The 13,968-nt window shown below is 36.8% G+C and overlaps 1 protein-coding gene across 2 annotated transcripts in view; it reads right to left on the bottom strand.

The window, feature by feature from the left end:
* LRRC1 (leucine rich repeat containing 1) overlaps positions 1 to 13,968 on the bottom strand; it is a 128,263-nt gene that overhangs the window by 77,752 nt on the left and 36,543 nt on the right. For both annotated transcript variants that reach the window (XM_021691890.2, XM_021691891.2), the window contains exon 2: positions 781 to 898. In XM_021691890.2, coding sequence (XP_021547565.1) covers positions 781 to 898 — 118 coding nt within the window. The remainder of the gene's footprint in view (positions 1 to 780; positions 899 to 13,968) is intronic.

Genomic DNA, 13,968 nt, shown 5'->3' on the forward strand with positions numbered 1-13,968 from the left:
GAGAGGTGCCATTTTAACTTAAAGTAATTAATCGTGCATGCTGAAACAGGCAGGGGTACCAGGCCACTCCAGGAGTGCTGTTGGGGCTATGATACACGAGGTTAAACCAGGGTACCCATTCAAAAGCGAAAGGTTAAACAGGCTGTAAATATCCCATTAGAATGTTCAAATAGAAAAGGAAGCACTTCATCATTCTAGTGAAATCTGGAAATCAAAATAAACTCACAAATACACCACACAAACTCAAGTGGGCAGAACCACCAGTGGCCTAATTAGAAATAATTAAACTGACAGAGATGCCCGGACAACAAGCTGCTCTGTTCACTACAGGGAGACAGATTCTTAGAGGAGCGTACCAAGCAACTGAACCACAGACGGAGGAATCAAACTATCCCCAGGAAGGCTGCCCCTCACTTCAGCAGCCTCCCAGCACTGGACAAAGGACCACACCAATAGCTCTCAATGTCACGTGCAGTAAAATGAGGGGGCTGGGTTATATGACTTCCTAGTCCCCTCTCCAACTCTCTGAATCAGACTGAACCTACTTTGAGAAAATCATCACCTAAAAACTGTGTTATGAAATATTTCTGGTAAATACCTGCAAGCTGATTAAACCATTCAGTAATGGCTTAAATTAATTTCATCCCCAAATGTATACATAGCTTCCCCATATCATCAGAAAAAGCATCTCCAACAGCATTTATCCAGCTATATTTACTCACAATCGCCCGCAGCACCAGAAGAGACAAATGGACAATTCAAGTGGAATCTTTTTCTTACCATTTCGAGACACATCAAGTTCCACCAGCTGCATGAAGTTTGCTATTTCTGGAGGGAGCCGCTGAATTTCATTATCACTAAGTCCAAGCTTTCGTAATTTGACTAGCTGGAAAAATTGCTGAAAGACAAAATAGTTTCACATGGGTCTCACATATATTTGCAATGTAAACTTTCTGCCCAATATGAAATGTAAAAGAATGTCTTTTAAAAACTACTGAGGATTGTACCAATATCAATTTCCTGATTTTGATATTGTAACAGTCATGTAAAGACACTACCACTGGGATAAACTGGGCACAAAGGACATCTCTGTACTATTTTTACAACTTCCTATCAATCGACAATTATCTCAAAAGTTTTTAAAAATAAGTAAGTAGCTCAGTGAGAATGGTAATTACTCCTTGAAATTATCCAGTGGGTGGTCAGATTTTCTACTTAAAGAAACAGATATTAAATCTTCAGTGTTAAATGAACATATGTAAAAATTAGAAAATATTTTTAAAAGACAGTTTAATAGGAATTACTGTGCATCAGAAAATATATAAATATCCCACAAATGTGTAAAGGGAAAAAAAATTGGTTTTGGCCAATCTAAAGCAGAGCCTGCACTGGATACTTCCATTAACCATGGCACACTGAACACATGTCTTTTCCTCCCACACCTTTTGAAACTGTACTAAAATGACACTGAAAGAATGTATACAGAAATGGATATAAATATAAACATATGAAATAAATGCATGAAGACAATTAATAATGAGAGGCGACAAGAAGTACACCAGACATGCCACAAAATCCTCGAAGCCAGAAAACAGATGAACAAATGGGAACTAACAAAAGAATCCAAACAAAGCTGAAATTCAAGCCTGTGGAGTGAGGAGTCAATAGGAAATTAGGTCCAGGTGACCTCAGAGAAGGAAGGAGAACCAGTTGAAAATTTATATAAAGAACAGTTAGGTCCCCATATCTTCTTCTCTACCCTGCATATCCAGGCAGGAGACTGGAAATTTCCTCTCTAGAAGAGCTGACTCTAAAGCACAGCTGAGGACAGGGATGAGGCACCCTACTAAAAACAGGGGGACTGAGTCAAAGCCCTATCAGTGAGATCCCACCCTCTTCCCAGAGCCAACTTCCCAGGCATGAGAACAGACCCTATAGACACGAATTATAGTAGAGAGAAGCCCCAGGTTACAAGCCCCACCCATGCACACAGAGCTTCCAACCATCACCCCCCACCCCCCGCCCCTTCAAGTGTATGGATCTTTCATTTAAGCAAAGCCAGGGTTCTCTGGATACTAGAATAAAGCCCCTAACATGCAAGAGAATACCTGTGTGCCCACACTTCAAATATGAAACAAATAGGATGTGAGAAAAAAACTTCATCAACCAAAAAATGTAAGTAACACCCTCAGAGAAATAAGAGCAAATGAAGCAATGTGATACCATAAAAAGCAAACTTCAAAGAAGAATTAAGCTTTTAGAAATAAAAAAAAAAATTGTAGGATTAATAAAGAATCCAATAAAAGAGGTGAAAAATAAAGTTAACAAAATCCCTTAGAAAGTAGGATAAAAAGACTACAAAACAGAGATACGGGAGAGAAAAAGACAGGAAAATTCGAGGATCAGTCCCACAAGGTATGACATCCAACTAATAGGTATTCCAAAAAGAGAACACAGGGGACTTCAGAACATGCATTTTCTGGTTTGGAAAAGTCCACCACATGGCCAATAAAATGAATGACAGGCATGTAAGAATACGAAGAAATATAAAATTTCAGAACTCCAGAAATAAGAAGATTCCAAAAGCTTCCAATAAGAAGATTCCAAAAGCTTCCAGAGACCAGGGGGTGGGTGTGGGGGGTCATAATAAAGAACTGGGAATCATAAAGATGCTGGACTCCACAGCAGCCTTGAAAGTAAGAAGTCCTTGGAGCAATGCCTTCAAAATTCCAAGAAAACATTATTCCCAACCTAAAATTACATACCCAACCAAACCATCAATCAAGTACGATGACAAAATACATTTTTAGACATGCATGGTCTCAAAAAAAATGTATCTTCCTTGTACCTCAGGAATCCATTAAATGTGAGCATAAATCTCAAAGGAGGAGGATCTGAGATCCAACAATCAGAGAATCAACAAAACAGAGAGAGACAAAAGAAATTTCCAGGATAGAACAGTGAAGGGACTTCCAAGATGTGGGCTGACCAGCAGGCCCTGAAAGGGACCAATCCACACTGCAGACAACAGGGAGGCTCCCAGAGGAAAGATTTTTGGGGGCAAAACACACATCTGTGGGTTTATCTGATGTGTTGGAAAGTATCAAGAAGATTTGTTTATTGATAAATTAGAAACAAAAGCAAAAAAGGAAGGAGTTATTAATTTCAAGAAAAATACAAAGTATGAGAAGACATATTCATAATATAAATTTAAGACTTGGTTATGAAAAATACTTAGTTGTAATGTTTTAATAGCTACATATTGATAAAAACAAAATTTGTGTTACATCAATATTGAGAGTATGGAGAAGAAACCATAAGTGTTAAAGTCTCATCTTCCATAGAAAGAAATCAAAAGGTAACTACAAAGTGAAAAAAAAAAAAAATCAAACTAAAAGCAAGCTTAGCAATGTGGGGGCATACAGCAGTAGAAACAGCTAAGAGCTGGGGGTTCTCAAGAGCCAGAAACTTCGGACAGGGAAGGCAAGAGGCTACTCTTCTTCACTGTCACACTATGAGGCTTATTGGATTTTTTTAAAAAAACTATTAGCATATATTACTTTGCTAAAAATAGAAACTGAATTTACAAAGGAAAAAGTCTCTACTAAGATTACAGGCTGCTCCAAATGATAGTTTTGAAAGATGCTAACATTTAATAAATGTCAGTTTTTTTGTTTTTATTTTATTTTATTTATTTATTTATTTATTTTTGGTAAAAGAAACTGTATACGTCTATAATCAAAAAGAAGGCACTATCATTTGGGAGGCAGTACGGCAATACATGGAAAATAAGTTTTCAAGTTCACTGACATTGTAATGATACTTTTGAGCATCTGTCCTTTTATAAAATTGAAAATAAGAAAAACAAGCTACAGTGCACAAGACGTCTTTGCATTATTATCAACAAAATGAAAAACTGGAAAACATACATATCAAATAAGGGAAATGATTAGCATGTTATTAAATAATTCAATATTGAGTAAGCGACAGAAATGATTACTATAAAGGGCATATAACTTCAAAAAGACTTACAATGCAAATATAATTTTAAAAAGACAAAAATACGGGCGCCTGGTGGCTCAGTTGGTTAAGCGACTGCCTTCGGCTCAGGTCATGATCCTGGAGTCCCAGGATCAAGTCCCGCATCGGGCTCCCTGCTCGGCAGGGAGTCTGCTTTGCCCTCTGACCCTATCCCCTCTCACGTGTTCTCTTTCATTCTCTCTCTCAAATAAATAAATAAAATCTTTAAAAAAAAAAAAGACAAAAATACGGGTACACTATGTAAAAAAGCATGTGTACATGTTGACAGGAAGGAAACACAAGAAAAAAAGTGATTTCAGGTGATAAGGAAAATGCATATACTTTATTTTTTAACAAAAAAGAAAGATATTTTTCAATAAAATGATGAATCTCAGCAAATGAATGCTACCAATTAGCTATGTAAGATAATGAAAGTGCTCAATGAAAGGACTAATCCTTTGGATTTCTTTAATCATACAGTTGAGGTTTAATTTCTTAAGGAAAGGTATTGAAATTTCTTGATGCTGGTTGTACAAAAGCATTAGGGGACACAAATGCCATTCAAAAGAGTCACATATTTGAATAATTGAGCTTATGCCAATTGTTCAAAGAGGCTGACAGTTTCATAATGCATCAATGTGTTTACTCAAGCATGAAAAGCTCACTTTATTTTCCAGGAAAGATATAATAGCAACAGCACAAAACCATCACCAATTCCATACATTCAGGGACCATTCAGAAATAATACGAGAAATCAAGTCCCTAAGGTACTTAGATCTGCAGTGAATAATAAGTTAGTTTTACGACTGTGGCAACAACAGCATACAAATCCCCACATCCAGTAGAAATCATAACAGCAGGCAAATTTAAGTTTTGTTCTGCATGTTAAAAGCATCTTCAAAGAGACTGTCATGAACACTACCTTCTTCAACTTGGGAAGCACATACCAGACATCAAACAACCCTATCTGACAGGTTCCCCAAAATGAAAACATTAATTCCTAAATCCTTCCCTCATTGCCCTGATGGGATCTTAAGTTATCATCCAAATGCTTTAAAATAACTACTTTCTTGTAAGACGGACACAATGCCACTAAGACTTTAAGAAATCCTCAAGTTTTCAACTTCCTCAGATAGTCAGGGGGGAAAAAACCCAACAAGCTATAAGCCCTTCTGCCTCCTCTTTGACATTAGCCAGGGCACAGGAAGAACAATTCACGTAGCTGTCTTGGCAGGGCACCGCAGCATGGAGTGATCATGTGACGCAACACACAGACACCATTCTTCAACTATACCATGTTTGATTACAGCACACTGGCCTGCTTTAGAGGACACTGTGTACAATTACATGCAAAGGAACCCAAATTGCCTTGGCTCATTATGCCACACCACAGGCTTCTTATAGCCATCCTCGTTTTTAGTAGATGCAGAGTCTATAATTTGGCTGTACAGCTCATTTCCTTTTCCCATTACCCACTTTTGACAAGGTTCTTTTTCCCCTTCTTTTGGAACAGTGTTAGTGACCCCCTTCTTCTCAGAAAGGGACATAGGAGTATTCCTGGGCTGCAGGGGTAGTTCAATTCACAAATCAATCAATGTGATACACCACATTAATAAAAGAAAGGATAAAAACCATATGATCCTCTCAATAGATGCAGAAAAAGCATCTGACAAAGTACAGCATCCATTCTTGATAAAAACCCTCAACAAAGTAGGGCTAGAGGGAACGTACCTCAATATAATAAAGGCCAGATATGAAAGACCTACAGCGAATATCATCCTCAACGGGGAAAAACTGAGAGCTTTTCCCCTAAGGTCAGGAACACAAGGATGTCCACTCTTACCGCTGTTATTTAACATAATACTAGAAGTCCTAGCCTCAGCAATCAGACAACAAAAAGAAATAAAAGACATCCAAACTGGCAAAGAAGAAGTCAAACTTTTACTCTTCGCAGACGACATGATACTATATGTAGAAAACCCAAAAGACTCCACCAAAAAATTGCAAGAACTGATACAGGAATTCAAGAAAGTGGCAGGATATAAAATCAATGCACAGAAGTTAGTTGCATTTCTATACACTAACAATGAAGCTGAAGAAAGAGAAATCAAGGAATTGATCCCATTTACAATTGTACCAAAAACCACAAGATACCTAGGAATAAATCTAACCAAAGAGGTAAAGGTTCTGTACTCTAAAAACTATAGAACACTCATGAAAGAAATTGAGGAAGACATAAAGAAGTCGAAAAACATTCCATGCTCATGGATTGGAAGAACAAATATTGTGAAAATGTTTATGCTACCCAAAGCAATCTATACATTCAATGCAATCCCTATCAAAATACCATCAACTTTTTTCAGAGCTGGAAGAATCCCAAAATTTGTATGGAACCAGAAAAAACTCCGAATAGCCAAAGGAATGTTGAAAACGAAAACCAAAGCTGGGGGCATCACAATTCCAGACTTCAAGTTGTATTACAAAGCTGTCATCATCAAGACAGTATGGTACTGGCACAAAAACAGACAGATAGATCAATGGAACAGAACAGAGAGCCCAGAAATGGACCCTCAACTCTATGGTCAACTAATCTTTGACAAAGAAGGAAAGAATATCCAATGGAAAAAAAGTCTCTTCAACAAATGGTGTTGGGAAAACTGGACAGCCGCATGAAGAAGAATGAAACTAGACCATTTCCTTACACCACACACAAAAATAGACCAAAATGGATGAAAGACCTAAATGTGGGACAGGAAACCATCAGAATCCTAGAGGAGAACAGAGGCAACAACCTCTTTGACCTCAGCCGCAGCAACTTCTTCTTAGACACATCTCCAGAGGCAAGGGAAACAAAAGCAAAAATGAACTATTGGGATTTCATCAAGATAAAAAGCTACTACACAGCAAAGGAAACAATCAACAAAACTAAAAGGCAACCTATGGAATGGGAGAAGATACTCACAAATGATATATCAGATAAAGGGTTAGTATCCAAAATCTATGAAGAACTTATCAAACCCAATACCACAAAAATAAAAAATCCAGTCCAAGAAATGGGCAGAAGACATGAACAGACATTTCTCCAGAGACATCCAAATGGCCAACAGACACATGAAAAAGTGCTCAACATCCCTCGGCATCAGGGAAATACAAATCAAAACTACAATGAGATACCACCTCACACCAGTCAGAATGGCTAAAATTAACAACTCAGGAAATGACAGATGCTGGCGAGGATGTGGAGAAAGGGGAACCCTCTTACGTTTTTGGTAGAAATGCAAACTGGTGCAGCTACTCTGGGAAAAAGGATGGAGATTCCTCAAAAAGTTAAAAATAGAGCTACCTTATGACCCAGCAATTTCACTACCAGGTATTCATCCAGAAGATAGAAACATAGTGATTTGAAGGAGCACATGCACCCAGTGTTGATAGCAGCAACGTCCACAATAGCCCATAAATATATATATATATATATATATATATATATCTGAATATTACTCAGCCATCAGAAAGAATGAAATCTTGCCATTTGCAATGATATGGATGGAAGTAGAAGGTATTACGCTAAGCGAAATAAATCAATCAGAGAAAGACAAATACCGTAAGATTTCACTCATATGTGGAATTTAAAAAACAAGACAGATGAACACATGGGAAGGGAAGGAAAAATAAAATAAGATAAAAAGAGAGGGAAGCAAACCATAAGAGACTCTTAACTAGGAAACAAACTGGAAGGGAGGTGGGTGGGGGAATGGAATAATTGGGTGATGGGCATCAAGGAGGGTACTTGATGTACTGAGTACTGGGTGTTATAGGCAACTGATGAATCACTAAATTCTACCCCTGAAACTAGTAATACATTGTATGTTAACTAAATTGAATTTAAATAAAAATTTTTAAAAAGAAAAAGAAAGGGACATAAGAGATCTCAGTCCTAAAAGAGCTATATCCTTTTTAATTACTATGTGGCCAAGGATCAGTCAATTGTCCCCCCAATTGCCCAAACTTCTCCTCCTCAGAGTAAAGAAAACATAAATCATTGTTACAGATTCACCTGTAGGAAAATGGCATAAAGAATGTTATTAAACTCCTGAAAAATTGTTTGACTCCAGCTGATTCCAGTTTGACACCAAACTGACTCAAAGATTTCCCTTCCGGATGCATTAGAACCCTTCAACTAAATGGTCACCCCTTTTCATTCTATGTAATTCTCATCACATTCCTACTCCTGTACCCTTTGACCTGAACTGCCTTTTTGGCCAACCTCTTTGATAAAGATATGGTAAACCAATGGTTCTAATCTTGAGGTAGGATTAACACTTGTTACAGGATAGAGGTAACCCTTGAACAACACAGATTTGAACTGCATTTTTTTTCAATAAATACGGTACAGCACTATAACTGTATTTTCTCTTCCTTATAATTTTCTTAACATTTTCTCTAGTTTACTTTATTCTAAGAATACAGTATGTAATACATAGAATATACAAAATATGTGTTAATCTATTGTTTATGTTATAAGTAAGGCTTCCTGTCAACAGTAGGCTATTAGTAGTTAAGTTTTGGTGGAGCCAAAAGTTACATGCAGATTTCTGACTGTCCTTGGGAGTGAGGGGTGGCAGCCCTAATCCATTACCACATTGTTCAAGGGTCAACTGTATATCATTTGTGTCATCTGGCAATGTTATTTTCTGTGAGATTTATAAAAAGTGACTGTAATTTTATTACCCAGAAATTCTATTCCTAGGTATATACCTTATTTTTTAAAAAATTCTCACATATATTATTTCAGAATACATAAAAGAATGTGCTTGACAGAATTATTTGTAATTGTCCAAAACTATAAATAACTCAAATACCCATCAATACTAGATCTGAGAGGTATATTCTTATAATGAAATTCTACATAGCAATCAAAATGAAAGCCTAGTCATTATAGGAAGGAATCTTAGAAATAATATTCAGCAAATGAAGCCTTTGCAAAAAAAAATGCATACTATATTATTCCACTTACATAAAGCCGAAAACTAAAGAGTGTTGGTTAGAGATGCACACAGAGGTGGTAAAAACTATAAAGAAAAGCAAAGAAGTGATTTCTATGAAATCGGATTAGTGCCTGCCTATAGGTATAAGGGAGAAAACTGTGACCAGGAAGGGCACATAACGGACTTTTGGAGTCCAAGCAATGTTAAATGTCTTAACCTGAGTGGTAGTTGCAAGTACTCGTTCTATAATACGTTATAAGCTACATTTACACCTTATGCACTTTGCTATATATTTGTTTAATTTCACAGTAAGAATAGTCTTACTAATCAGGAAGGAAAATACTAGACAATTAGCACCAACGACATCCAATTCTTTAACTCATCATAGTTAATGATAATGAAAAACAATGACATTATACCTGGAGAAGAGGAGAAAGAAAATGACCATAGTGACCAAAAGCAACATCAATAATGATAATGCTACAGCCAAAATGATATAGCCATCAACCTCTATTAAGGGATTCTCTGTGCTTGGCAGTAAGCTAAGGGCTTTACAGGGATTACATTCTTTAATCATCTCAACGTTGCCACCATGCTGATACCTATATGTACCAGTTAACTTCTGCTGCATAACAAACCATCGCAAATTCTAAAACAATATTTTTTTTTTTTAATTTCTCACATTCTGTAGGTCGGCCGGGCAGAATTCGAAAGTGGCAAAAGAAGAGGCTGCAAGGACTCTTGGGGCCCAGGCCTTGAAATGTGCATGCTGTCATTTTTGCCACATTCAGGGGGTTGGAGAATTAGTCTGTACTGGTAGATGGAAGGAGCAACAAAAATCACATTGAAAAGAGGCAGGGGATGGGAGAAATCTGGTAGGTTAAATGGCCTACCACAAAATGAGCAGGAGCCTCAGGCATGCCACAGAAAAACATACATAAAAACTGGATAGATTATCCTAGACATTTCTATGCTGGATCATAGAGTGATGACTGCTTAAAGAAAGTTTAAACAGAAAAGAGAAAAACATATTGCACAAACTCTGGCCAAGATTTTTGATACATGAGAAAGTTATAGATAAAGGGAAAAGCCCAAGAAATATTCACAGAATAGTGACAGGATCAGTTGTCTGAAGCAGGGAATTCAAATAATCGTATTTCAGGTCTAGGATCTGAATTTGAAAGTTTTAGCAGACACTCAAAAATGAGAACTACTAATTAAAGAAGCATTAGCATTTTTTTTTTTTTAGTGTGTTTTGGTAAAGAGCTATGGAATGGGAATGTCCCCAGGTGAATCACTTTGTTCCCTTATTAAAAAAAAAAAGCATCAAATGATTGAAGGGCTCTTTTTAGTTCTAAAAATTATAAGATTGCATTTCAAAATACCTTCAGTGTACCTTAAAAAAAATGAAAATCCTATTAGCACACAATACAATAAGCACGAGGTTAAAAATGCATAAAATTACGGAAAGTAGATTAGTGGTTGCCTAGGAAATAGAGAATGACTGCTAATGGGTTTGGGGTTTCTCTTGGGGTGATGAGAACATTCTAAAAACTAATTGTGGTAATGGCTGCACAACTCGGCATATACTAAAAACCATGGGATCATGCATGCACTTTAAATGGGTAAGCTGTATGGCATATGAGTCATATCTCAATAAAGATGTCCAACCATGCATAGGATTGGTAGACATCAATGAAGATGGGACCCCTTTTGGCGATAAAAGACTAAGCGAGGGACACCCAGATACCTTACGTAGTTGAATCCCTACAGGTACCAATGAGGCGAAGTTTTTCATCTCCAGTTAACAGATAAGAAAACTGAGGTTTCCGCCCCATTTAGTGGCTTCCCTAGCCCTGCTGCCAGTTAATAACATTCTTTAAGGAAAACTCTAAAACACGATCACAGCGGAGGATCACAGTGGAGGATCACAGAGTAATAAAATGCTCAGGTAGCTTTGAGCAGTGGCAGTACGGTAGCCAATGAGGTTTACCCAAGGCACAATTATTGCTAATTAAAATGCTTAGGTAACTAAGTGACTAACAAAAAACATTCCGGAAACTATATTTTCATTAGCTAAGTAAAACAAAGTCAGGGGAAGGGGGGAGTTTAGGCTTGGAAAGGGATAAGGAGTTACACAACTGTGCCAATGCTGTATTTCATCTTGATGAATGAGTTGGAAGGGAAAGGAAAGCGCATGCCAACGAAAGCAGCATGTAAGAGCACCTAAATGGTGTTGCTGCCCATCAGATCCAGGCCAAAAGAGTAGACATAAAAGGAAAGTAATCTAGACAGATAAGAAAATGAATCCACTTCTAGAGGATCATGGGCAGGGCAAGGTAACTCCAGATAAAGACTGGGGAAAGGGGAAGGCTGACAAAGACAGGGAAAGCAGTAGACAGAAATCTGAAACAAGTTTATAATATGATACAGCAAAAGAGCATAGAAAGAAAAAAAGGCTTGGTCCAGTTTAGGGGCACAGGGGGAGGTATCACCCAGCACCAGGACAGTCCTGGTGAAATTCAAAAAAGACTAACAACACTGTCTATTCAACTGGCAATTCAATTTTTTTTTAACCATTTTCAGAGAAACATAGAATGGTATTCAATCGAGAGTCACAAATACTTAAAAATCTGAAACACTGATTCACAAAATTTAAAGCTTCTATCCACGCACTATAACATGGGCCAGGTAACAGATAATAAATACAAAATGAGATAAAGGTTTAACTTCTCAATAAAACTAACCACTTCCTCTATAATCTGAAGCAGGAAGAAATATATTTCCTTGCCCACTTCTTTGTCCAAATAAATGAAACAGATCACAGGAAAAAAGTCTCCTGTTTTAAAATATAAATTTTTTTAACTGGTTCACGATTTCAGCAGCACAGATACCCTTTGTGCAACAAAGAAAAGAGTGTGGGCTCTTGTCCTTATGTGACCCTTAAAGGTCACAGGTAAATCAAATTTCAGAGAAGCAACTTAGTTTCCCACTGAGTGCTAGCATGTATAATAAAGATGTTTATATTTACTTTGCTTAAAATATTTCTCTTTCCAATTTTTCTGTCTTCTGGGCTCCGCTAGTAATTTTGTCTTCTCTCATTTGTTAACATGTTTTCATGTTTTTGAGGTGCTTTCATACATTATCAAGCTATTACCATTAATGAACCCTAACAAAGATATGAATGCCCTAAGGGTACCCCCCAACCCCAACAATTAAAATAGCTCAGGTGTGAATCACCTTGAAAATCATGAAGACAGGAATGTTTTATTTATTGTGCTACAACCAGAAGAGTAGATAAGGCTGACAGTGGTATTTGCAATGGTTTAGAGAGGGAAAACTTTTATCAAAATGAAGATGAATTAGGTGCTTGCTTCAGCAGCACATATACTAAAAGTAGCATAAATTAGAACAGCATTACTTTACTGAGAACCTGAGTGAAGGGACAAACCAAGGACATGGAAGGACAGGCTGATGGCACAGATGGAGACTTGACAAGACTTGGATTGAGCAGGACTGGCACAGCACGGAGAAGGGTCAAATATGACAAAGTGGAGAAAAAGGATCAACCTGGAACACTACAGGGGAAGGATTAAACACAGGATGGTAAATTCAAGCAATGAACTATTATATGGCCATTAAAAATCTTGTTTCTCTATGGACTATAACAAAATAAAAAGCTTCTGCACAGCAAAGGAAATCAACAAAACAAAAAGGCAACCTACTGAATGGGAGAAGATGTTTACAAAGATGTATCCAATAAAGAGTTGATATCCAAAATATATAAAGAACTTATATAACTCAACACTAAAAAATCTGATTGAAAAGTGGACAGAGGACCTGCATAGACATTTTTCCGAAAAAGACATCCAGGTGGCCAACAGTCACATGAGAAGATGCTCAACATCACTAATCATCAAAATCACAATGAGATATCACCCCACACAAAGTCAGAATGGCTAGTATCAAGAACACAAGAAACAAGTGTTGGTGAGGATGTAGGGAAAAAAGGAACCTCTGGTGGGAATGTAAATTGCTGCAGCCACCCCATGGAAGTTCCTCAAAAAATTAAAAATAGAAATACCATATGATGCAGTAATCCCACTATTGGGTATTTACCCAAAGAAAATGAAAACACTAATTAAAAAAAAATATATGTACCCCTATGTTTGTTTATTGCAGCATTATTTATAATAGCGAAGGTATGGAAGCAACCTGAGTGTCTACTGGTAGACAAATGGATAAAGAAGATGTCACACACACACACACACACACACACACACAAATGAAGATTACTCAGCCACAAAAAAGAATGAGATCTTGTCATTTACAACAACATGGATGGACCTAGAGGGTATTATGATAAGTGAAGTAAGTCAGAGAAAGACAATTACCATATGATTTCACTTACATGTGGAATCTAAAAAACAAAACAAACAACAACATCAACAAAAAAAAACAGACTTTTATATACAGAGAACAAACTGGTGGTTGCCAGAGGGGAGGTAGGTAGGGGCAGGGTGAAATTATATAAAGGGAATTCAGAGGTACAAACTTCCAGTTATAAAATAAGTAAGTCACAAGGATGAAAAGCACAGCATAGGGAATCGAGTCAAAAATATTGTAATAATGTTGTATAGTTACAGATGGTGACTATATTTATTACGATGAGCACTGACTAATGCACAGAACTGTCAAATCAGTATGTTATACACCTGAAACTATAACACTGTATGTTAATTATACTTCAATAAAAAATGTAAAAGTCATGTGTCTGAGGAATATTTAATAATACAAATATATGTGTTCTAGGGTTATCAAAAAAGAATTTAAAATTGTATGTATGGCATAATCCCTATTTTGCTTGTATTATAATAGGAATTTTAGGGAAAAAAATTTTTTTTCTTTTATTTATTTATTTTTTTATAATTTAAACTCTAGATACTTAACATAACTGGGGAAT

This window comes from Neomonachus schauinslandi, chromosome 8, assembly GCF_002201575.2.
Source record: "Neomonachus schauinslandi chromosome 8, ASM220157v2, whole genome shotgun sequence".
NCBI classification, from domain to species: domain Eukaryota; kingdom Metazoa; phylum Chordata; class Mammalia; order Carnivora; family Phocidae; genus Neomonachus; species Neomonachus schauinslandi.